At 45.6% G+C, this 25,530-nt stretch overlaps 1 protein-coding gene across 1 annotated transcript; it reads left to right on the forward strand.

Annotated features, from left to right (window-relative positions):
* The first annotated feature begins 4,828 nt into the window (after positions 1 to 4,828).
* On the forward strand, positions 4,829 to 25,530 carry E2F1 (E2F transcription factor 1). The gene is made up of 7 exons (XM_083746288.1): positions 4,829 to 5,747; positions 14,417 to 14,507; positions 16,363 to 16,582; positions 18,403 to 18,555; positions 19,711 to 19,825; positions 20,897 to 21,110; positions 24,224 to 25,530. Exons 1-7 carry the CDS (start codon positions 5,520 to 5,522, stop codon positions 24,466 to 24,468), a joined length of 1,266 nt encoding a protein of 421 aa, XP_083602414.1. The 5' UTR covers positions 4,829 to 5,519; the 3' UTR covers positions 24,469 to 25,530.

The following is a 25,530-nucleotide window of genomic DNA, read 5'->3' on the forward strand; positions in this document are numbered from 1 at the left end:
TAGTGTGTGCAAAACCTGTTTTATGAATGCAACCATTTCACCTATTAGGCTCTCTTATCGAGATCTGACTAACATATACATAGATCCTCATCCATTCTTAATGCAAACAAAACTGCCCCACATACTATATAAACACACCACACAAACACACATATACAGAGAGAGGCACTCATATATTTGACTGAATCTCATGAAGCCTCTTGTTTAATCTGATTGGCTTTCTGTTGTAGGCTTGTGTGTTTGAACAATTCTAGTGACTACTCTTCTGTTATAACCTATGGTTAAAACATTAAAGACTGACTGACTCATTTGGCAGCTACTTTTATATTAATGAAGTCATAAATCACATTGGCTTTTTTTGCAGTCACAATACACTGCTAACATGTTTAGCCTGGGTCATAGAGTTGTAGAGTCTGAAGGGTCTGAGGGTCATCTAATGCAGTCCCCTGCAATGCAGGAATCTCAATTAGAGCATCCTTGACAGGCAGCCATCTAACCTAACTTCTTCTTCTTCTTCGTCGTCGTCGTCTTCTTCTTCTTCCCTCTGCTTGCACCTTCCAGGGGAGTCCAGTCCACCATCAAACAGTTCTTACCATCAGAAAAATCTTCCTTGGATTCTTGGAACTTGAAGCCATTGGTTTGGTTCGTACCCTCCAGAGAGGAGAAAACAAGCTTGCTCCATCTTCCATGTGACAGCCCTTTAGATATTTGAAGGTGGCTATCATATCTTCTTTTGGAAGAAGAGAAATGATGGCCTGTAAAATCTCCTCTGCAGTTTCATAAGGAAATTCCTAACAAGTGCTAACAAAGGGGATAGTTAATAAAGCTGCTTCCCGAGCCCCTCCAAGCAGGGATTTTGTGCCTATAACACGCAGAAATCCACCAGGTGAAGCTTTTCCTTTCCTGTCTCCATCTTGGGAAAAGCTCTTTGGTTGGCACTTGTGTTCTCCATAAAGCTGTAAAAAGCACAAGAGCCCTACCTCTAAAAACCTACCATGTACCACATTTCAGAATAAGCCAAACCATTTCAGGCATGAGTTGTATGGCAAGTTGTATTTGATGTTGAAAGCCTTGGTTTGGTGGGAAGGAAAACTGTCCCATGAGATTTAGGGCTTACATAACACAAAAGTGATCCAGACTGATTCCCTTCAGCAATGCAGGATGCCACCATGTCTAACACATTCGCATTTTATTTTATCTAGTACACTAGTTTATCACGTGCAAGAAAAAAGACGAAACAAAGTATGCAACACTATGTAACTTTTGCTGCCTGAATTAAAAGCAAGATGGCACCTACAGAAACTAATCAAAGTGGCAGTTGAACTTTAGTTTAGCACTGGCAATAGAACAGCGCCCTCCTCTGCATGTGAAGGTAACAGGCAGGTATAGGGCAGGCAGCATTGCACACCTAGCTCTTTTCTTGGAACAGTTTTTCCACCCCCCCTCCTCTCTGTTACCTGAAACAGCTGCCTCACTCTGCCTAATGGCAGGATGGGCCCCAGCACTACAGCGCAATCAGGCCTTATGCATGAAAGCAGAACCAGTTCACCATCAGACATATACTCTACCATTTATTATACCAGAGACTATATTTCAATTTTTGCGAGAATCTTGTGTGGCATATCATCACAATGCACATGGAAGGGACTCCACAATCTAGACCATATTTTGCGGGTGTTCCACTGTTATCTTCTACTGTTCTATCTTTTAAATGCTGGCTTGCTTCTTTTTCTTTTTGTCATGTGTAGCAGGAGCCTAGCATGTTTACTCAGGGCCACCCTCTTCAACAAGGTATAACCCAAAGTGAGCGTGCACAAGGGTCTAGCTGTGGTGACTATTTCATGGAAATAAAAGCATAGTACATGCTGTACAGTGGTGATCCCAGAAATAACATTGAAATGGGACAATAATAGAAACAGAAACATGTATTAATATAATACATCAATGAGGCCCATTATTTTCACTGTTGCAATAGTAATACTGTACAATGCAATTACAAAGAAAATATTACAGTCTTATATTTAACAACTACTTGTGTTGCATAAGCCACCTTATCTTACAGTCCTACCTAGGTGGCCAACACTTACACCATTGCTTGTGCTACTCATGAATTTGTACTTGTTTAATTACTCATTCCCATCCACCCAGAATTATGGTTTTATGGATGTGTATCTAAACATGTATTTTAAAAACTTGAATCTGGTGCACTCAAACATGCTTTACTTGATTTTTCTACACAGTGTCTATTGTTTCCCTCCTATTTTTGTATGTTCCATGTTGTTTTCCCTCTACCCCATGCTAAGCAAATAATGGTTTCAATGGCCATTCCACAGGCAGTGGCAGCATATATCTGGATTTGACAAAATATAAATATAGAATCACTCATCCCTGAATGTTTTCAGGTTTCCCATTTAATGTGCTTCACTTGAGCAGGATCATGTCCTAAATAAAAACTGAATGTATGCATGTGGTGAACACACTTATTATGCAGATTCACTTGCCAGGGCTACAAGATTGACTTCAGTTTCTTTCTGCATGTAGATGTAGGGGCAAACATACATCTCACGCTGCTTAATAAATGAAGAAAACTTTACAGCACCTGAACTTTTATCTGTAAGTTGGCTTGAGTTCCATCAGGGAAAAAGGCAGGGTATAAATTTTATTATTATTATTATTATCATTATTATTTCAAAGACTATGGGAAATATCCAGTGGAAGTTCTACAAACATGGAGCAAGTACCCCAAGTACTCCTCTCAGGGTGCTTTAAACAGTATTTTCACATTTAGTAGAAGGCAACAGCTGCAGGGTATACTAACTTTTGGAGGGTCCAGAAAACCAAGCTCTGGTGCAAACCTTAATCCATCCTCTAAGCCACTGTTCCAGTGTTCGTGAAATCATTGGGTTGTGTGGATTGAAGATAACAGAATCACCCAAGTCATCATGTTTTGTTGGGGAAAGGACAACTGTATAGGTCCAATGCTCTATTGCAAAGGAAGGGAACGTGTGGACCTCCAGTTGTTGTTGGACACCAACCTACTCCATCAGCCTCAGTCAAAATGAGCAATAATTAGAGATGGTGGAATTTAAAGTCCAGCAAGATCTGGAGGACAACAGGTTCTTCACTGCTGCCTAACTGCATCCAGACGATGGTTCCAATGCAAGCATGCCACTCATAACAGAAGCGGTTATTGAGGGCACAAGAAAGTGGTAGGGAAAACGGATTGTGAAAGTTAGCAAGAAATGGCGGGATGAGGGAAAGAGGCATATTTCCTGAAGGCCAAGAAACATCACTATTAATCTTATTATTAATGTAACTATTCTTCAGTATCATTAATGCAGACTTCTTTACAAAGACAGAAAAGAAATTATCCTGTTGTACCTGACCAACTCTAGGGACGCGGGTGGCGCTGTGGGTAAAACCTCAGTGCCTAGGACCTGGTCAGCAGTTTGAATCCCCGCGGCGGGGTGAGCTCCCGTCTTTCGGTCCCAGCTCCTGCCCACCTAGCAGTTCGAAAGCACCCCTAAGTGCAAGTAGATAAATAGGTACCGCTTTATAGCGGGAAGGTAAACGGCGTTTCCGTGTGCTGCGCTGGTGCTGGCTCGCCAGAGCAGCTTCGTCACGCTGGCCACGTGACCCGGAAGTGTCTCCGGACAGCGCTGGCCCCCAGGCTCTTAAGTGAGATGAGCGCACAACCCTAGAGTCGGACACGACTGGCTCGTACGGGCAGGTTACCGTTACCTTACCAACTAACACATCACAGTATACACTACCAAGCACCAAAGCCTCAGATTTGTTGGATATGGCTACCCTTCTGGAATATGATCCCTTCCCCAAGGAGTTTGCAAACTAATATTTGGAACAGAAGGGACAAAAGTGGAAGAGGAGGGAATGGGGGTTAGAATATATGTTTGGCCTCAGTGGGGGATGAGTACTAAGATCCTTTCAGTAGAGCTTGAAGCAGCAGGACTAACTCGGTTCGTGTGAATTAGTCCTAGCAGGAACAAAGTTCCTTTTCATCTTTGCCAAGGCTCAGCAATCACAACCAGCCCCCACAAGCCAGGGATTCCGAGATAAAAGGCTTGTAGGCCAGAGGGCCTGACTCTGCATGCATTCTTGAAGTTCTGCCCCAGCTCCCGCCAACGGAGAAATTAATGGTGCAGACCACAGCTTGGTCTCGCTGCACGCAGGAAAGGCAGCGCAGCCACGCCATGCATCCTTAGATTAAGTGAGAGTAAAATCCCATTTACCGTGTGTGTGTGTGCATGCCTTACTTCCGAGTAAATGTGCCTGGAACCGACCTGAGCGTTCAGAGAAAAGTCGGAGGAGCTACGCTGCGAAATGAGAAGAAAGTCGGAACAACGCAGGGCACTTGGGGTGCAGGAAAGCGGGAGAAACTAGCGAAGGATGCGCCTTCAGAAAACAAGCACTTATGCTGCAGCAGCAGCGAGCGCCACTGATGCGCCTTGCGCGGTCGCCGAGGTTCCCCTCACAACTCGCTGGGCAACACCGCCTCCTCTCCCACGTGCCCCGCCGCAGCGTCTCCCATCCCTTCCCCCGCTCTGATTGGCTGAGCCCCGTTCCCCCTTCCGCAACCCGGGCCCTCGCCATTGGGCGGCTGTCAGAAAGTTCGGGCCGTCACGACGGCGCTCCGGCGTCCTCCCTCTCGCAGCCAACGAGGCGGCGGCGTGGCGTATCAATCACGGCGCGGCGTCCAATGGGGAGACGGCATCGGCTCTTCCCCCCGCCCCCTCGTCCACCCGGAGCCGAATGTTGATGCGGGCCAGCCGACCAATGGGAGCGACGGCGCCCTGCTCGTGCTGCTTTCGCGGCAAAAAGGATTTGGCGCGCAAACGTGTGCGGGGCCGGGACCAGCTGGGAACAATAACAGTGCCTGGAGCGGAGCGGACGGGTCCGGCCGAGCGCGGGAGAGAAGGGCGAGAGGAGCCCGGCTCCGCGCGGGGCCACCACACAGCCGAGCGGGGCAGGGCAGGGCGGCTGGGAAGTCGGCGCTGACCGGCCGAGCGTAGGCGGAAGGGAGCCCTGCTGTGCGCCGTAGCGCCCTGCCCTTCCCCGCGGAGACCCGCGCCTTCCTGGGGGCCTCGCAGATGACCCGGGAAGCAGCCTGGGCGCCCTCCGCTCTCGGCCTGGCCGCCGCCGCCGCCTCCTCTCCGCTCGCGGCCCTGGCCGGCTGCACCTCCGCGAGACACCATTTCCCGGGCCTTTGCCCTTAAAGGAGGATGGGGCGTGTTCCTGGCTCCCGGCCCCTGCCACCCGGCGTCTCCCTACACCCCCGCGGCCAGGACGGTGGCCCCGGCCCGCTGACACGGCTCTGATTCCCGGGAAGGGGGAATCAAGACGGCGGGGTGGGGTGGGGGTGGGGGAAGAGGGATCCTCCGGATTTCCTGCGGTGCGTGGGGGAAGGGAGGCGGAGGAGCGGGCAGGATCAGGCCTTTCCCTCACCCCTACCCACCCCACCCAGGCTCCTCCGAGGCATGTGAGTGCCAGCGTTTTGTACCATGTCTCTGGAGGGCCTGGGGGTGACCCAGAATGTGGCGGACCTGGAAGCCCTCTTGAGGGGCGCGGAAGCCATCCATGTGATGGAGCAGCAGATCGTGATCATTTCCACCCCAGACCAGCTCTCCGCGCCCGGAGGAGAGAGCGATGCCGAGCTGCTGCTGTTCGCCACTCCGCAGCCCGCCAGATTGGAAACGGCGACGCAGAGGCCTGCTCTGGAGCGCCCGCCGGTAATGCCACCCCGCTTCCCCGCTGCTGCTGCTGCTGGCTCCTAGGAGAGCAGCAAGTTTTGCCAGCAACGAAATGTTTTGAAGCGTAACTTGTGTATAACGTTTTTAGATATATTGCACCCAATGTTCTAGGACGCTACGGTGATGGGCATATAATATAGATGCCCTTTGTTTACCACTGAATCGTGCTCCATCCTCCACCGGGGGCATGGTGTAAAAATGTAAAAACTCTTGTGACCAACAGCAGTGTGGCAATCTTTAGACTTTACACTCAGGGTAATGGAACAAGTTGCAATCTCCATAAGATCTTGTAGTTGGTTTTGACCATATGTTGGGGGATAAGTGGTTAACTTCTCAGATTGCCTCTCGCCACCAATTATATATATTTGGAATATACATATATACTTTCAACTTGTTGCTTCTGTCCAGGATCAGCTACCTTGCAAATTCCAGCACTGCTAAATAATATGGGAGCCATTGTGTTAGAGGCCTTTCCGATCCTTTTCTAGGTTGCTTATTTCAGTAGAAGGACACAGTTATATCTGTGAGTTGATACAGTTTTCTTTTAATCCCATTTGGCTTTGTAAAGGATTTCCCTGTGCCTGTAATTACAGGAGAGTTTCAAGACTGTGACTGAAATAGTGCCTCTTAAACGTGGCATATGTAGCAATCTCGTAGGAAGGGCAGGGTGCTCATGAAGGCATGCAGAGAAATCATTAACTAGAAGGTCTAGGCTTCAAAATGTTACATTGTCGAACTTAACGCAGCAAGGTTGTCCTGTCTGACCTAGATAGATAGACACCCGGTTGTTGTTTTTTTCTGAGTCTGGCTGCAGAACTTGCTGGATTGTGTCGAGTCTCTTCTTTCAGTGCAAGCAGCCTGCAAATGTTGTTAGTGAAGCAGCTTAACTTCCTGTTACAGGATGTCAAGGCCCAGAGTTCTGTGCAACTTGTTCTTAACAAAGACAAATGTTTGGCTTCGGCTTTGCAGTTGCTTTCTTTAGAGCTACATACTCTGAGGTATTCAGTGCCCAGCCTGATGTTAAACAAAAGGAAGACCTACCAAAGGGAAATCGATTGGTAATAGATTTGCCACCGCATTGCAAAGGAAGGAAGTGGCAGGAACTGTGCAACTTTGGTTTCTGTTCTATCAGGCTAGTGTCTTTAAATGTGTGAGAGAAGGCGACGTATGTTGTGCCCCTAAGGATGGGCAGACCAGTCTATTTCCAGTCCATGTCAATTGGGCATGAATTAACATGTAAGTCTGTCTCTGCATTCATCATTGCATTTCTTTTTCTTAAAAAATCTGCACGAGTTTTTTAATGCATATTTTATCATAAAATAAGCTACTTAAATAATGTTTCTATTTCAATGTAGGCATTTGCAAACCTATTTTATAATAAAATACAGTTCTAATGCATTTCTGTACATTGTTTGAGCCAATAAGTATTGCAGAAGTGTGCAATCTGAAGGATAATTATGCTCTGATCCACACATTAATCCAAGAGGTTTGGATCAAATTAGTTTGCACAGGAATTCACAGAATATCTCAAGCATTTCTATATGTCCCTTTATTTATATTAGGGAGCATATGCATTTACATATATACATGAACCAATCTTAAATTAGTTTGTGGCTAACAGTTTTAGCACTGACTGACTATGCTATGTTTTCTTACTATTGTGTATACTGGAAAAAGAGGCATAAAATGACACAGTTTAGGAATATTGGGACATAGTGTGTACAGAGAAATAGGCAGATCTTCAAATTGTACTGGAGAAGCTGTTGTGTGAATCAGTGTATACACTCTATAGTAAGGAGCGTCTTTCTATGTGCTGCATTGTTTATAGTATGACTATTGACTATACGACTTACAGGGTTAGTGATGAAGCATGTCTAACTAGTTGGAAGTGACAAGTACAGTAGATTATTTTGTCTCTGTGTTTCTAATATATAGCATAATATATAGTTGTAGCATGCACTAAGATGTTGATAAGAAGCTAGAGGTCCTGTTGGTTAACTGAAGGGGGGGGGGAAACCCTTCAAGAATGCTGAATTTGTCAGTATTTTATATAAACATATTTGGTTTAGAAGAAATTGCTGGATCCTTAGATCCAAAACACGGGGCAAACACATTCTCTAGTAGAGAGAGTGTCAACAGAAGTTTTAAAAAGGAACAAAACATTCAGCAAAGTGAAGCATGGGAATGTAAGCTGCTAGACCCTTTTAAGATCATGTTTAGTCTGCTTACAGCACTCTTCCCTCCCTCTCACAGTGAACAGACCACACCATTAGTAAGTTTAAATGCTTTACCTACAAACTCCAAAGGTTAGATTATTCCATGTAGCAGCACAAAAAACAGAGGTAGAAAATTATTTGGTTTAAAAAAATACTTCTGAGCACACAGCCTGGGCTTGAAGCGAGCACGCTGAGATGCGCTGCCTGGTCTGCTTCAGATGGTGGAAGAGAATGAACAAAGACACTTCACTTCACCAGACTCAGGCCTAACTGAGTCTAGGCATACAATTCTGTGGTCTTAACCCCTTCATGTATTAACTACCCCAAGCTTGCTAGTTACATTTGATTGCAGTTTCCCACAGGATTCACTCTTCCAGTTTGGTTCACTTACATTCTAGGTGTAGGAGCAGCATTTGGCAAAGAGAGGAACCTTCTTCAGGCCTTCTCCTCTGCACCTATACTTCTACATCAAAGAGAGGATGGGCAGAGCCTGCTGGCCCTGTCCCAACATCCACATGTTCAATGTGACATATGAAAAGGATAGCCTACACACCTGCGTTTGTTATCAATTGAATGGAGGTGCAACTGTGTATACGTAGGCTCCCCTTTGCAGACATTGCTTTGAACCCATAGGTGTTTGGGGGTGGGGTACCAAATGTTGTGGGCAAAACCAGCAGTCACTGTCCCACTTCTTCTTGTGTTAGTATACATTTAGAGCATAAGTGCTTAACGTAACCCTGCTTAATAATAAAAGTAGCTTACTAATGTATATCTGTCCGCCCAAACGCTTTCAGTGCATGTTTGTTACTTATTTTCTCTCTCTCCTTGGAGCTTCTTGTGAACCAGCATAGTAGCAATTCAACAAGCAGAGTTTCTCCATCAACGCATGTCCTTGGTGCGGGAAAATGCTGGTCAAGGAACCACATCTGTAAGGGCAAGGGGAAGGCGACAGTGTAGAAAGTAGGAGAAGCCTGCACAAGGAGTTTGACTAGGGTAATACCGCTTTCCCCCCATGTTAAAGGTAAAGGGACCCCTGACCATTAGGTCCAGTCGTGACTGACTCTGGGGTTGCGGCGCTCATCTCGCTTTATTGGCCGAGGGAGCCGGCATACAGCTTCTGGGTCACGTGGCCAGCATGATTAAGCCGCTTCTGGCGAACCAGAGCAGCACACGGAAATGCCATTTACCTTCCCGCCGGAGCAGTACCTATTTATCTACTTGCACTTTGACGTGCTCTCGAACTGCTAGGTTGGCAGGAGCAGGGACCGAGCAATGGGAGCTCACCCCATTGCGGGGATTCGAACCGCTGACCTTCTGATTGGCAAGTCCCAGGCTCTGTGGTTTAACCCACAGCACCACCCGTGTCCCCCGTGGTAGTTGGGGTCAAAACAACCCCCAGAACAACATACAGGGAGGAGAACAGGGGTGTCGGTTCTTTCTGGCCAGCTGAAATGCTTGTGCAGAGGCAACGATTGCCATAGCACTTTGTTGAATTCCTACCATATACTGGTGCTTATACAAATAAACACACAGGTGAGCAGGGACTACCTGCCCCTCCAACCCCAGTTGAAAGACATGAGCTTGCAAACCTGGTCTCTTTCCCTGCCTTCTCAGTTGGGTTGGCTTGTCAGAGATTAAGTGAATGGAGCCAGATGCTTAAGGGACTTACTGTCCTCTGTAATGAGACAGCTGGCAACAAAACATGGAGCCATGGTTGCCCTTGGCTATATTGTGTGGGATCCTCCTCCTACAACTGCCTGCTCCTGGAGAACTGAAGCTGTTGCTGGAGTTGGCCAGTGCAAGGGAGTTGATGGTTGCAATTCCCGCTGCTCTTTCCCAGCAGGCAGAGCAAGGGAGGTGATGCTCACAAAAGCTGCCTGCATCCTCCTCCCACAGAGGCCCTTTTCTGTTGAGAGGGGCCTGCAGTGGGCGGCCGCTTTACAGTGGGTTCTTTGTTTTAAATGTTTGGGTCGGGAATCTGTAATGAGCCTTCACTTTGTGTTGGCTCATTGGGGTGCCTGTTGTTCAGGGCAGGACTGAAGATGTCTGGTTTCCCCGCCCTGTTGGTGCTGCTGTATTCAAGCCATGTAGTAGGTTTGAGGGCATGACCTTTGTGGGTGCATGGAGGACGCCAGCACCCCCAGAACCTGGATTTGCTCAATTTGCAGGGATCTGTCATTTTGGAATGGAAGCAAGAAAGGAAAGGCTATTTTTTAAAGGCTATTCCAAGTCAAATCTTGAAAAATATTTCAAATCACAAGGTGTCCAGCTTTTCAGTTTTGGAGAACCAACATCAGGCTTTCTAGGCCCTCAGATTTGTTCAGGGTTTTTAGATGCCACACCTTCTAAGTTTGCAGAAACTCAGATATAATAGACGCCAGAGGCTTTTCAGCTTTGCTAGGCTAGAATCTCATGGACACTTTGACTTTAGTGCCTCTCTTTACAGTGGGCAGAGACAAACGGGTTGTATACAACACTAGACCTACTCAGAGTGGACCTGTTGAGGTTAATGAAGCTAAATTAGCTGTGTCCTTTAATGTCAGTTGGTCTACTCTAAGTCAGACTAGAATTGGCTGCAACCCATGGCTTTGTAATTGATTTGTGTTACCTTGAGGTTATTTTTCTGGGTTGCCTACTATATGTCATTGCTGATGTCATTGTTTGATTTGAACCCTAAATTTGTGTGTCTTTAAAAAAAGCCCAACATCATACAAAATTATTTATTTCTTATTAATAGTCTCTTGCTACAAAAAAGTGTCAAAGTAACATACTCCCCTCCCCAAAGCACACAATATCAAATTTAAAATAAACTGGAAAATAAAAAGAACATTAGTAACTAAAAGTGCAAATCCTGGAACAAATTCCTTGGCAAAAAAGCCAGCGCTATAAAACATTTTCTAGCAATGCAGTTAATGATCAATACAAAATCTTTAACGTTATATATTGGTAGGCAACCAGGGGATAATAAACCCACATTTTAGCACAAAATGCATACTTATGCCCACCCTCCAGTAACTGATATACAAAGCCATGTGGATGTGACATAAAGGATGGCAAATCCACCACAGAGTCAGCATAAGCCAAGAGAAGAACTAACCATTTCCATTTCATACGGTAATAGCAAAGGATATGTTACAAAAAAAGGCCACGCTTATGGAGACCTGCTTATGGCCACACTGTTGATGTTAATGCAGTAGCAAAAAAAGGGGAGACAGCCTACACTGCTCTCTCATCAAACTGCCAGTGGTTGTGGCTTTGTAATGCATCCTGAAGCACACTCACCTGGAAACAATGACGCAACACACTAAATCCTCTGGGTTGTGCAGCACCACAGTCTCAGCCACTCACTAGGCTTGATGTTTCAGGCATCTTCTCCAAGTGGTTGGAGAAGATGCTCCTCTACTGCCCTTTCTCTCCAGCAGTTCTCCCATCTCTGCCCTGTGCACTGGTGATGCACTAACCTGGGCTGTATGCGTTAGTAGTAGTAACAACGACAACAACAACAAGTTTAGTAATATGTTTCCTGTTGACATAAAAATACTATGGAAATGGCAATCTAGAAAGGGGAATGCCTGGGTGCAAGATTTCATGATGACATAAATGTGCCTCAGGTTGACAGGAACAGGAAAGCACATTCCCAAGACCAACCAGGTCATGCACATTAAACAGAGTATTCTTTGGGACAGAATTAAAAATTAAGCTCCCTTGCTGAAAGCACAAGTTCCAACTCTCACCCCATTTCAAAGGCATTCTTGGCATCACATGTGAAGGCATCCACAGGGCATGTCTGCTCTGCAGACCTAAACTGGTTTAATTGCTATAGCTTCCCACCCAGGGCCCCTAGAAATTCTGGTTTTGCAACGAGACAAAAGAATTTCTAATTCATGCCGGATTCATGCTTCCATTTAAAGTGCCTGTACCTGAGGGATTCATTCAGGTATGGCCAACATTTACTCCTTAAAGCATTTTTAGCATGCTGCGAGTACTTCTGCAGTTAACTGTAAATGACTCTATAGAAAGTATTTTCTTGCAGGATGCATGAAAATATACTTCCTTTAGTAAGTAACACCTTCACCCCCACCTTCGTCGCGTCATTTTGTCTTAGCTGCTGGGAAAGAAGCAGTCTCTTTCTTTTATCAGTAGTTGGACAAGTGGAAGCAGTGGAATTTGACCTGATGATTGCTTCAGATCCTGGAATTGCCAGGTGAGATCTCTCGGTATTCCTGCTCCCCGTAGCCAAGAAGCAAGCTGCTCACAAGTGTTTCAGGCCTTCATCAGAGACAGAATAGTGCTGGGTGAGCCTTGATCCTGTTACTAGCCTCCCATGTTAAAGGGAAGAAAGCATAGACACCATTCCTAGACAGTAAAATGGAACAATTAATAAACTGAAGCCTTCAGCCGGAGTTCAGTTTGGAAAAGAATTATATCTCTCCTCCCATAGGGTGGTTCTCGGCAATCACCAGTACTGGAAAACAAAAGAATAAACTAGATGGTAGGGTTCTGTTTGCGGCTATGCCTAGTGTATTTCAGTCATTGGCAAAAAAATGCAGATGGTATTTTATATTTAAAACTTTGTCTATCAAGCCTGTCTTGTTAACTGTCCACAGGCATTGCGGAATTCCTAATGCTTCCTTTCAGAAGAAGCAAATAGGCTTCCAGAAAGCGGAATGTCCAGGCTTGCAATGTGCTTTGCTCTTCGTCTGTTGTAATCTCTGGGAATGGATAGACTTGAGGATGCAATCTTGTTGTGTGGGGACCTATGAGCTGTGCGGAAATTGTACTCACAGAATAAACTAAAAGATGGGCTGAAAGGAATGGAGAAACCATTCTGTCCTTGTGGTTGCAGACTGGCAACCCATTTCAATCTAATGTACCAATTTATCATCTTCTTGATAGTTACTATTCTTAATCTTTTATCTACCTGTACTTGCTGCAGTCAAGCTTTTCTTTGTAGTGGTCATCCTTTGTAGTTTCTCCGCTACCTCCTAACTAATTTCCATCTACCTCCTTACTAATTTCCATCTATGTCAGCAATCATTTAATAAGGTTGAGTTGGAAAAACAGGATAATGTTGTGGGATGTTCTCTTAACTTAATGATAACTTAATTTGTTGAAGCTTTGTGTCTGAATCACCGATTAAAGAGAATATGACTTTTTGCTTCTGCCACTTTTGGGGTTATCTGTGGAATTGTCTGCTACTTCTACTACGGGACTGAGGAGCTTTTGGCCCTCCAGATGGACTGTAACTCCCAATAGTCTCATCCAGTATGTTCAATGGAGTGTCAAAAGGTTTCCAGCCCTGCTCTACTAGTATGACTTCTGGTCTTCTTCTTCTTCAACACATCAGGTTGGAGCAACTTCTCTCTCCCTCATTGAAACATCCCAACCAAGTTGGTTGCTCTGTAAATAGTAACTAAAGTGGGATTCTCAAACCAGCATATTGCAATTGTGCTGTCCTTATTGGGTTTTTGTTTGTATAAAAAGTCCTGCATCTTTTGCTCATTGCTAGGCAACCTCATGGAGATTTGTTGTTTGTGGAACTCTAAGTGGATTATGTGATCGACTTCTATTAGGTCAACACTTCAGGTCTCTGTGGCCCAAGATCTTGCCATCTCTTACTCTTCTGTTTCAGGCAAGAGGTATGGAGTTACGAGAGTGTAAAGGTTTATCAGTTGTTGGTGTTGATTACTGGAATATCATTGATGCTTAGGTTCATTGAAATAATACCTGGGACTTGCAGAATATAAGCTCTCCTTACTCCACACTTTGAAAAGAAGCTGCACAGAAGAAAAACTAAAAATATGCCATGACCAGAAGGCCCTATGTTGCTGAGGTGTTGACCAGGAGCAGTGAATAGTTTGGACAGCTTCCTAAGCTTTTTGTTATTCTGGGCAATAGTAGCTAGAGTGCTTGTGAATGGTTCTTGGTAAGCAAGCTTCTTGTCTATAAAAAAACAGCAATTCCAATTGCACAATTTCTTCACACATTACTTTCTGCTATGGTTTTTGACAGTTTTGGTGATATCTTAGGGCTCTGACTACAGTTGCAGAGAAACTATATGATACAGCCTTTGCTGAACCACTTCTGTTTGGAAGTGGGAGACTCTCATAATAAGAGCCCAGCTGGATCAGGCCAAAGGACTAAGTAGCCCAACATCCTTTTTCCCACAGTGATCAGCCAGATGTCCCTGGGAAGCTCACAGGGAGGACAGGAAGTCAGTCACTCTCCACAAAACAACTGATAATTCAGATTGGTAATTCATCGTGCCTTTGAACATGGAGATAGCACATAGCCATATAGATTTAGTCCTGTTTTTCAAAGTACTCTTGGGCTCTTTCTGCTTCACAAACTCTTCCTTGTTTCATTGCATGGCTGAAATGAAATTATAGCTATCCACCAACCTATTGCAAATCTCTCTCTCTTCTGTTCCAGGTAAAACGGAAGCTGAACTTGGAGACTGACCACCAGTACATTGCAGAGAGTGTTCATGCAGCCCGAGGAAAAGCGAAAAACCCTGTCAAAGGTGCTAGTGGCCAGAAGGGAACCCTGTTGCTTTTAATCAATCCACAGATTTTTCAAGATTCCTTGTCCCAGTAGCTAAACAGGGCAGGACTTCCTGTTAACAGAGCAGCCTGAGCCTAGAAGGTGCCTGTGGTGCTTTTGGGTGGAAAAACAAGCAGTTACAAGCCTTGTACATCATTGGGGGGGAGTTGGGGGGGTAGCCATTGGAAACAAAAATGAAGTGATCCCCCCCCTTTAAAAAAATAGTTATTTTTATTTTGGCAACTTACATACCCCTTATTTACAATCTTCTTTAAGCAATGTACAGGTAACCCAGCCATACATTAACGATAGAGACATCAATTACAACTATACAATCAGATTTCAGTTAAAATGGTACAGAAATAAGTGCAAGGAGACAAATGGCTGAAAGACAGAAGTGAAAGAACCACTACAAAAGAGACAAATGGAGTCAGGGGAAAATAGGAAACCAACTATGTCGCTGTAAAAATCTTAAAATACTAATAACAGTAAGTGCTAAAGCTGATGTTTGGCACTAGATTTAGAATCCTAGAAATCTGAGCATTCTTGGTTTGTTTGTTTTTTTTAAAGTGAAAAAAGAGCAAGTTTCTCACAGAACTGCAGTTCTGGAAGGGACCCTAGTCTAACCCCCTGCAATGCAGAAATCTTAACTAGATCTTATATGGCAGGTGGCCATCCAATCTCTGCTTCAATACCTCCAAGGAAGGAGATTTCACCACCTTCCCAGAGAGTCTGTTCCACTGTTAAACAGTTCTTACTGTGAGAAAATTCTTCTTGATGTTTAGTCAGAATCTCCTTCCTTGTAACTTGAAGCCATTGGTTTGGTTCCTAGCCTCCAGAGCAGGAGAAAACAAGCTTGCTCCATCTTCCATGTGTCAGCCCTTTGAGATATTTGAAGATGGCTATCATAGCTCCTCTTTTTCAGGCTAAACATATCCAATTCCCTCAACTGTTCCTCATAAGGCTTGCTTTCCAGACCTTTGACCATCTTGGTCTTCCTCCTCAGCACACACAACAGCTTGTCAACATCCTGATTAGACTGTGGTGCCCAGAACTGGACACAGTATTCCAGGTGTGTTCTGACCAAGGCAGAATAGAGTGGTACTATTACATCCCTTGACCTGGACACTGTGCTTCTGTTGATGCAGCCTAGAAGATCATTCACTTTTTTTGCTGCTGCATTACCCTGTTGAATGATGTTAAGCTTGTGGTCCACAAGACCCCTAGATCCTTTTCTTGTACTGTACCTAAAAAGCTGTGAAGATAGACATGAAACTATGTTGGCCTTGGCATCTGACGTCGCTGAAGCTGAAGGGGAACTGGGTAGGATGCTACAGGGGACTGCAAAACTCTTTGCTTGCCTTATCTAAGAAAGTTTTCTGCTCCTGCTAGCAAGAGACAAATACTTGTACAAATCAACCGGAAGACATGGCCAGTTCCTCTTTTGGTTGCAGTGTAATTGGTGGATGGATATCTTTCAGACTGTAGACTGATTTTTATAATGCACCTTAATGGGTCTGCAAATCTTTGCTTTTCACCATGAGCCTCCCGCCTCCTCTGCAAAACCCTTCCTACTTGCTTGGGTAAGTGGGGAGGTCTTGCTGGAGCCCTCTTTGAGAAGCCACGATCTTTATATTTTATCTGGTGCCTCGGATAGCAGAATTCAAGGCATTGGGGGTTTAAATTCTGAGCCAAACAGCAGTAACTTGGGGAAATGCTGCTTGATTTGTGATGCAGCCAAGCATCATGAGCTGGACAAGTTCGCATTCCAAGCCATGCAGTGGCAAACCTTCAACAACGTTGCTAGTTGTAATGAAGTCATCATTGATCCTCAGGGGTGAAGTCTCCTGGAGAGAAATCCCGCTATGAAACCTCCCTGAATCTGACCACCAAACGTTTCCTGGAGCTGCTGAGCCAATCGCCTGATGGTGTTGTGGATCTCAACTGGGCTGCAGAGGTGTTGAAGGTGCAGAAGAGGCGGATCTATGACATCACAAATGTCCTGGAAGGTATCCAGCTGATCACTAAGAAGTCCAAGAACCATATCCAGTGGTTGTAAGTAGAACGTCACCTGTTCTTTTGGGTTGCCCTATTCTGATTGCATTGGTTTTCCGAATTTCTCCTGGCCTTAGGAAGTAACCAACCTCTTGCATTTGCTGTAGGAGACTTGCCTGGTTGTACTTTTGGAATGTGTCTCGTAGGAGAAAAGCCTTTGTCTTCATTTCTTTTGTATGAAATGAAATTTGGCATGGATAAGGCTTTCTGTATTGCACAAAGTTAATAGGGTAACACTTGAAGATGAGAGTGATAACTGTACTGGACAATACAGCTTCTTTTGTTAATAGTTCTCATTTACAAGCATTCTTCTGTGAGTGAATGTCATCACAAGGACTATATATGCAGTCAAAGACTTAAAGAAACAAAAGACTACATCAAGAAAACTTGAACATGGTGCCAGAAAAACTGAATTCAGCTATCTATGTAAACTACAAAATGAAATGTACATACTTTATGGAATGTGCGTAAAATGTGCTGCTTGTCCTAGGGATGGGCAAGCAGCTTTGCAGGGCAGTGAAATCCCATCTCCTGAACCACACGGAGTCCTGCTGTAAAGTGTACTTGCACCTCTGCTCCATCCGTGCTTTTGAAGCTGCACCAGTATTTATTATTATTATTTGAATAAAATGTGCTTCCCTAGGTATGTTTATTAAGAACCTAGCCTCTCACTACAGAAAGGTCCTAGCTCAATAGTGGAGCATCTGCTTTGCATGCAGAAAACCCCAGGTTCAATCTGTGACATCTCTAGGTAGCACTGGAAGAGGTGTCTGTCTGAAACCCTGGAGGACCACTGCCAGACATTGTAGACAAAACCGAGCAAGATGGACTAATGGTCTGATGATATAAGGCAGCTTCCTATGATCTTATGACAAAATGAAATGAGGCTTAACTCCAAAGTAAGTGTGCATAGGACTGCAGCAAACCCCATGGAATAAAATGAGACTACCTTATGAGTAAATGTGCCTAAGAGAATGCTGTTAAGCCTGACTTAAGCTAAAAAAACCTGCTCTTCTGTCCTTTTGAATACAGTGGTGCCTCGCTAGACAAAAAGAATTCGTTCCGCGATTCTCTTCGTCTAGCGGTTTTTTTGTCTTGCGAAGCAAGCCCATTGACAGCTTAGCGGATTAGCGCTACAGCTGTTAAGCGGCTTATCAGCGGAACAGCTGATAAGCGGCTTAGCAGCTTAAGAAAAGGGCGAAAAAAACCCGCGGGGGGATGCAAGATTTTTTTCGTCTTGCAAAGCAACCCCATAGGGAAATTCGTTTTACGAAGCGCCTCCAAAACGGAAAACCCTTTCGTCTAGCGGGTTTTTCGTCTTGCGAGGCGTTTGTCTTGCGGGGCACCACTGTATGTTTTATTCCCGGAAGAGATATGCACGGAAGAGATGATCTTACAAAAAAGCCTGCGTATATAATGTAATGCATGAAGTGTGGCATGAATGTGTTCATCTGCAATGTATGCTTGATCCATGCCATGCGGTAGAAAAAATCTGCACTACATCCCATCCTGATGTGAGGATTATTTGAATGTGTAGAGATGGGTGTATATAAACATTCACCAACATCAAATGAATAGCAGATGAAAAGTTGTATTGGATAGAGTTGACCAACTTTCAGAGTTGGCCCAATGTGACTTCCATGTTGCTGCACCATAAAACGTCTAATATAAGTATTCACTAACCCTGCGCTGGATTAGTTTTGACCATGTGGGACCTTAGAACATGCTATCTGTTCCTCTTTTTAATATGCCCCCTGATGTTGGGAGACAGCAGGTCGCCAATGAGACCGTTCCATCTTGACTTGCTCTGTTTCCTTTAGGGGAAGCCGAACTGCTGTGGGGAGCGCCAGCAAGAGCCAGGGGTTGGTGAAGGAACTCCAGGATCTTCAGGCAGCAGAACAGCAACTAGACAGCCTCATCCAGATGTGTACTACTCAGTTCAAACATCTCACGGAGGACCCAGAAAACAAGCAATATCCTTGTGTGGAAGGTGGAGGGGGGGTTGGGTGCTTTTGGCAGACTGGAAGATGCAGAGTTGGGCTCCTAGCAAGCAGGTCCTAAGCATTCGCCAGGTGCAGCAAGAGTGCCTTCTTCTAAAGAGGTAGTTGCACCCCTGACATTCCAGGACTGGGTGTTGGTGTTTTAATTTGTACTTCCCCACCCTGTGAGCTAATGGAAAATCCCTACCTGGCTGCTGGTTAAGACTGTGCATTGTCAGTGGAACGGAGAGCTGTGTGAGAGCGAGAGAAGGGTGGCGTTGAGTCAGTCAGATGTTGCTAGTTGATTTTTGCCTGGCAGCTCTGTAGCCGAGCCTGTTCCTGATAATGCGACTTGGATCCCACCCTCTGTGACGGGTGCAGTGCCGCAAATGTGTCACAACTGTCACATTTAACTCAGTTTCAACGTATTCCTTTGCAATCCATTCAAGTTTGACCGGGAGGCACACAGCTCATCACCAACACAGCCCACACTTTATATATAAGCAAGTGGCTTTTCTTCAGGCTGTCTGGTGGAAGTAGCTGAATTGATTATCTTCATGGTCCTAAGGATTAGGCTGATGGGCTTGTTGTCCATTTTGAATCATCCAGGTGATATCAGAGAACAATGTGGAGCAGAAAATTGCCCCTCACTGTCTCCCAAAGTGTTAGCATTCTTCTCCAAGAATGTATACAGTTAACAAGGAATTGATTGTAATGGAGGCAGACACCTGTGTGAAGCCATTATAGTGCAGAATCCACTGGGAAATTGCACAGGCGGACTCTGTGAAGCTGATCCATGAATGTACAATGTCCGTGTTTGGGAGGAAGAGGAAAATGTGCCCAAATGTTAATGATGCTTTTAAAAAATAATAATAATGCAGTTTTACTGGGGGGGGGCGTTCCTATTGCAATAACAAATTATTTCTTGCCGTGTGGAAAAGCTATACGTGCCATCCTACACTAAAGCAATTCTTTCATTTCGTATCTTCCCTACAATGTTTGGTAGCTGAAGGATACAAGCATATTATGCTGCGTTCAGAAGAACAGTGGTAGTCTTTGTTTCCCAAAAGCTAGTGATTTGGGCTTGGTAACTTAGTGCTTAGCATGTAGTCTGTCATCCTTCTCCTGGCAAAACTTAACTGGGCACACCTCAGCTTACGTGACATGCCAAGATCTGCGCAGCATTGCAGACCCTTCTGAGCAGCTGGTGATGGTGATCAAAGCACCCCAGGAGACGCAGATGCAAGTCTCTGACCCAGCAGAGGTAACTCTTCCTGGTCGCTACAGGGCCATTGTGCACAGAATGCTTTCTGCACCAGCTCCTTCCAGCTGAACCGGTCACTCCCTTTGCAGGAGTCTGTGGTGACTGATCCAGCTGTAGCCAACCCTGAACCAATGGTATGGCTAAGAAATCCAGACTTCAAGAATCATAGGCCAATAAGGATCCTTTCTCGCTTGCCTATCCAAGGCAGGATTCTCCATGCATCATACTGATCCAAATCATGTTATCTCCAGTAGACAGATCTGGAGGCAAGAATTAGAAATACATTAGACAGTTCATGCAGCTACAAACTGTATGGAAGGGTGGAGAGGGGGTAGCCAGTAGCTTCTCTTTAACTGGATTAGCTGATAATGGTGAGTAAGAATCAACATTCATTCACCCACAGAGCCTTGCTAATACAGTGGTACCTCAGGTTATGAACTTAATTCGTTCCGGAGGTCCATTCTTAACCCATTCTTAACCTGAGGCGCGCTTTCACTAATGGGGTCTCCATGGCCGCCAGCGAGCGATTTCCATTCTCATCCTGGGGCAAAGTTCACAACCCGAGGTACTACTTCCGGGTTAGCGGAGTTTGTAACCCGAAGTGTTTGTAGCCCAAAGCGTTTGTAACCCAATGTACCACTGTAATAAATAGTTGACCTCCAAAAAAAGTCAGCTCAGGCAATGTTGTCTCTGTCCTTCCAAATACAATCGGTGAGCTAGGGGGAAATTCCCATGGACGTAGTAGACAATGTGAAGCTAATGCTGCACATTTGGGGGGTAGTCCTTCTTGGAAAAAGTTACTGCTCTGTTATTTAGCCCCTGTTAGTTAGAGCCAAGAGTGGTAAGACTGTGCATAGCCCCCCCCCCCATCCAATCCCTAATTAAAACCCTAATTAATCCTAATGTCCACCTGTTAATCCCCACGTCACTGGAATATAGGTTAAGTTCCCACCATGTTTTGACCATAATCTCTTCTTCAGGGGAACAAGCTGGTAGCGAGATTTTCCACTACAGAAAACTATTCAGTTGTGTAAATGTCTCCTCAGATGTCCACCTCTTCTTCTTTTCCAGGCTTTCCAAATTGCTGTGAAGAGCACCCAGGGCCCAATAGATGTGTTCCTGTGCCCAGAAGAGAGCTCTGGAGTCTGCAGCCCCACCAAGAGTCCATTGAAGGTGGCTTCCGAGGAACCTTCCCCAGGGTCTTCGCAAGCAGCAGCAGCAGCAGCTCCTGCACTTCTGCGTCCCTCCCAGGAAATGAACTCGCCATTGCTGAGTGCAGACCAAGGTATGTGGATGGGGGAACAGGGCACCCGAAGGTCCCTTTGGAGCATGTTGTGATTGGAGGCTGTATCAAAGCAGGTCAGGATCTGAGCCTATAACGTCTCCTATAAGAGCGTGAGAATTGCCTTGTTAGGTCTGACCATGGCCCATCTAGTCTGGATTTCTGTGTACAGCTGGGCCCAACCAGGTATATTGAGAAGCTTGCAAGAAATACATAGTTGTGCTGGCTGACCCTTTATTTTGTCTGCAGCAGCTGATACGCCAGCCCCATCACACCATAGGTCATAGAACAGGATGCAGAGTGCAGCGTGGGAGCCGTTTGGGGGCTTGCAAGGGCAGGCTTGGTTTGTGGACTGGGGACAGATCGTTGGTACACAAACACAGAGGATATTGTATTTTCTCCATATGAACCGACCTAGACCCTGCGAACATCATCTTCTTCATGTGCTTCCTCCACAAGAGGTCCAGAGGGTGGCAACTTGTGAATGGGACTTTTCTGTAATGGCTCTCTGCTTGTGGAATGCTCTCCCCAGGGAGGCTTGCCTATCACCTTCGTTACATATCTTTAGGTGCCAGGCAAAAACATTCCTCCCCTCTCAGGCCTTTGGCTAATTAAACAAGACCATAAACTGGTGTGGGTGGGTGTGTAATTGTTTTTGTTTGTTACTGTTATGTATTTTTGTGTTTTTATGCTGTAAACCTTGGATGAAGGGTAGTATAGAAGCTTCTCATTATTATAATTATTATTATTAGTCTCCCTCCCCCCCATGATTAGATACATCTTCATGTTGAAAGCTGTAATAGGACGTAAGATTTAATTAAAAGGAATGTATTTCCAGACCTCCAGTAAAAGCAGCCTAGCTCTCCACCAGGGTTAGGAAACCAGTAGCTCTCCAGATGTTGCTGGACTCACAACTCACACCAGCTCCATCTAGCAATGATCAAAGGTCAGGGATGATGGGATTTGTAGTCTAGAAACATCAGGAGGGCCACAGGTTCACCTTCCCTTATCTAGACTGAAAGCCATCCGCTTGAGAACGATATGCTAGGATCAGAAGCATCATTTTTGTGTGGACTTTCATCTTTCTGTGCTGTGTGTTGTAAGCCAGTGGGGGGGAATTGATTCCTTTGCTCTCCATCTTAGCATTCCCTTCTCATAACTCAATAGATTTCAGCCACTCTGGTTTTGTGATGAAAAAACCCAGAAGGGTCTGCGTAGTGTAAACTCTGTTAGCAGCAAGAGATCCAAGAATTCCTCTCTGTCCAGTTGTTTAATCTAAAACCTGCTCACCCCAACTTAATGGGTGGAGTTGCGTGGAAAATATGTATTTTGTGCCTACTGAAGTCTCCATATAATCAGATCAGGAATGTTAGGTAGGGCTTCAAGTGGTCAAAGGGGAAACATTCTGTTCTTCCTCTTTCCCTCCTGGCCCTACCCAAGCATTACTGCACACACTCCTAATGATGGGCTTTCCTTTCCATCACCCAGATATAGGATGCTGCCTTATACGAAATCTAACTCTGTACTGTCTACACCGACTGGAAGCATATCCCCAGGGTTTCAGGCAGGGGTTTCTTCCTAGCACACCTGGAGAAGCTGGGCATTGAGCTCTGGCCGTTCCCTATGAGAGGCTAATCTCAGCAGGTTCCTTGTGCTTTAGGCCTGATGGTTCGCTGTGGCTCCTAGTGATGGTTGACAGGCACTACTAGGGCAGCTGCGCTTAAAGGAGGAAGTATCCACCCTAACTTTTCTTCTAAATCTGGCTTTTGCCCACACTTTCCCTACTTTTCCTTGCCTGAACTGACCTGTGGCATTTTGGAAGAGATTTCTGCCTGGAAAGAACAGAACACAGTCTTAGACATGCCCTTTTTTGTCATGGTGGCCTCTCTTAAGAAACTACCATAATCTCATCTGCTTTATTGCTGGGCTCCAGGTTTCCTTTTTCTTTCTTTTTTCTTTTTTTTTCTCTTTTTTGCTGAGCCACCTGCCTTCCCGATGGCGGTGACAAAGCACAATACTTAGCCTTGCTTGGGATGCTACATGCAGCAGCCTGGGCTGGGGTTCCCTGCTTATGGGCTGAGTAGAAGAAAAGACCGCAGGCTGAATTTCTGGAAAGGCACATGGACGGACAGTGTGGCAAGGAGGTCAGTGTCGTGACTCAGCAGTTGTGCCTGATGCCTTTGTTTCATGCATTGCCTCTTCTCAGGAGGACTAGATACGGCGTCCATGGGCATGTTAGGCGTATCAGAAAGGTACTGACAAGGTTGGGAGTCAAGGTTGTTCATCTTTTGCAAGTCTCTGACAGGGGAGACTGCAAGTTAATGTGGCTGCATACACACACACACACACACACACACACACGGAAAGGGGTGGAAGATGCACTGCCAAACTTGAGTACCAGATGATCAATGGCCACAATGGTTGTGTTCTGTCTCCACTGAATACCAGTGACTGGGGCGAATGTTATGGCACTCAGGTTTTGCTTACAGGCTTCCCATAGGCATTTCCATGGGAAATGAGCATCATTGGCAAGAGTAAAAGCTTTTAATTTACTCAGGCCTTTGGGATATAGGGAGCATTATCGCTGACTCTGCTGCTGTTAGTTGTTCAAACTGCTGCTGTTCAATTCAGTTCTTGTTTTATTATTGCATTTATGTTGTTAGCCGCCTTGTGCTCCTTCAGGAGGAAGGGCAGGCTATAAAACTGATGAGCAGGAGTCCAGTAAGTTGCTGCATGCACGGAACGAGTTCTGTTCATGCAGTGACACTCACCATGCCCCTAAATATTCTCTGGAGGGTTGGAGGAACCCTAGAACAGGTTTAGGGTGAATGCAAGATGTCCACGGCGAGGGAGGAAAAGAGTGGGGTAGGAAACATCCCACTGTATGAGCAAACTTTGTTCCTCACACACATACCCCACTTAGCGCTATGTTGAATTTCGTTCAGTGTAATGAAATGAAATAAACGGTGGGCAGTTACCATGTGTTGCCTGAACTGACCTGTGGCATTTTAAATGCACGCTTTAAAAGTTCATTGTTCATTACCCAGAGAAGTTGATTGTGGCATGATTAAAAAATAGAAGTAATGAACGAAACCCATGTGTTTTGTCTTTTGCAGAGCCCCTGTTGTCTAGGGAGAGCGCGCTGCCACTGAAGTGCCCTGCGGATGACGTGAACCTCTCGCCACTGGCATCCGTGGATGCTTTGCTCCAGCAGGGCAAGGAGGACTTCTCAAGCTTCCTACCTGCCGAATTCATTGCGCTTTCGCCGACCCAGGACTATCACTTTGGGCTCGAGGAGGGCGAGGGCATCAGCGAGCTCTTTGACTGTGATTTTGGAGACTTGACTTCCTTGGATTTCTGAGCATCCTCAGGTGGGGTGGGGTGGGGAGCGCCACTCAGCTGGCCCTGCCCCACCATGGGGCATCCTCTCAGAGCTGACGTCTGAATGTAATCGCAAGGCCAGCTGCAGCCTCCTTGGCTGATGTGCTGCAGAGACGACTCCAGGGGAGGAAACAGAAGGCAGCAGTGGCCGGGGTGTGATTCAGTTCTTGGCTTCCTGTCGCCATCCGCCTCGCTGCGACTGAAGAAGGTGGCTGTGAAGCTAATGGCTGCTGTGAATGTTGCAGTCCCGTTTCTGTCGCCTTTCAGTGGGCCTGCTGCATCCAGGCCCATAGTAGTAGTGTCCAGGGCCATCTTGATTCTCTGGTGCCATGTTTTGACTCTATAGGGGCAGTCCTAGTAGTTAATGCTGTTGCCTAGCAACAGCTAACTTAACTCTCGCTCAACCACTCTTTTCGCCATGTCCTCACTTTAAACTGAATTTTTCTGTGGGCAAACCACCCCACCTCGTGTCAGCTGTTTATTGCTCCTTACTGTGAGCAATTTCTTCTCTTGCCTTGGAAACTGTGACTGTCAGAAGAGTTTCCGAGAACACGAGCTCCTCCCTCCCTTCTGTAAGCAAAGTCTCTGGGGTGTAGGGCAGTAGTGGTCTGGATATTAATTGCGAGGGGGTCAGCTCTCTCTGCCAGCCAGCTGTGGAAGAAAAAAAGGCAAGAACAGTACTTCTAAGTAATAATTGGTGATAACCTGACACCCCAGTGTCCTACAGAGCAGGACATTCTGGTTGGCTGGTATTGAGACACCAACAATTTGCAGTTTGGGGATCAGAGGTGATGGGGGGGGGGAGTTCTTTTTGCCGGCAAGGTGTAAACCTGAGATTTGTAATCCTGTAGTGAAATAATGGCCATTTTGAGGAAAGGAAGCCAAGTGTGTAGAATTGTGCAGGATGGCGCTGAGGGAACCTTTCAGTAATTTTTGGGGGGCGGGGGAGGGAGCTGCTCAAAGCTAATGAAACAAAATAGATAATCAGATGTGCCTGAAGAGTTGCTTCTCCCCCATAGTTGTTGTTTTATATATATATATA

Source organism: Podarcis gaigeae (genome assembly GCF_964106915.1).
Source record: "Podarcis gaigeae genome assembly, chromosome: 6".
Classification (NCBI taxonomy): domain Eukaryota; kingdom Metazoa; phylum Chordata; class Lepidosauria; order Squamata; family Lacertidae; genus Podarcis; species Podarcis gaigeae.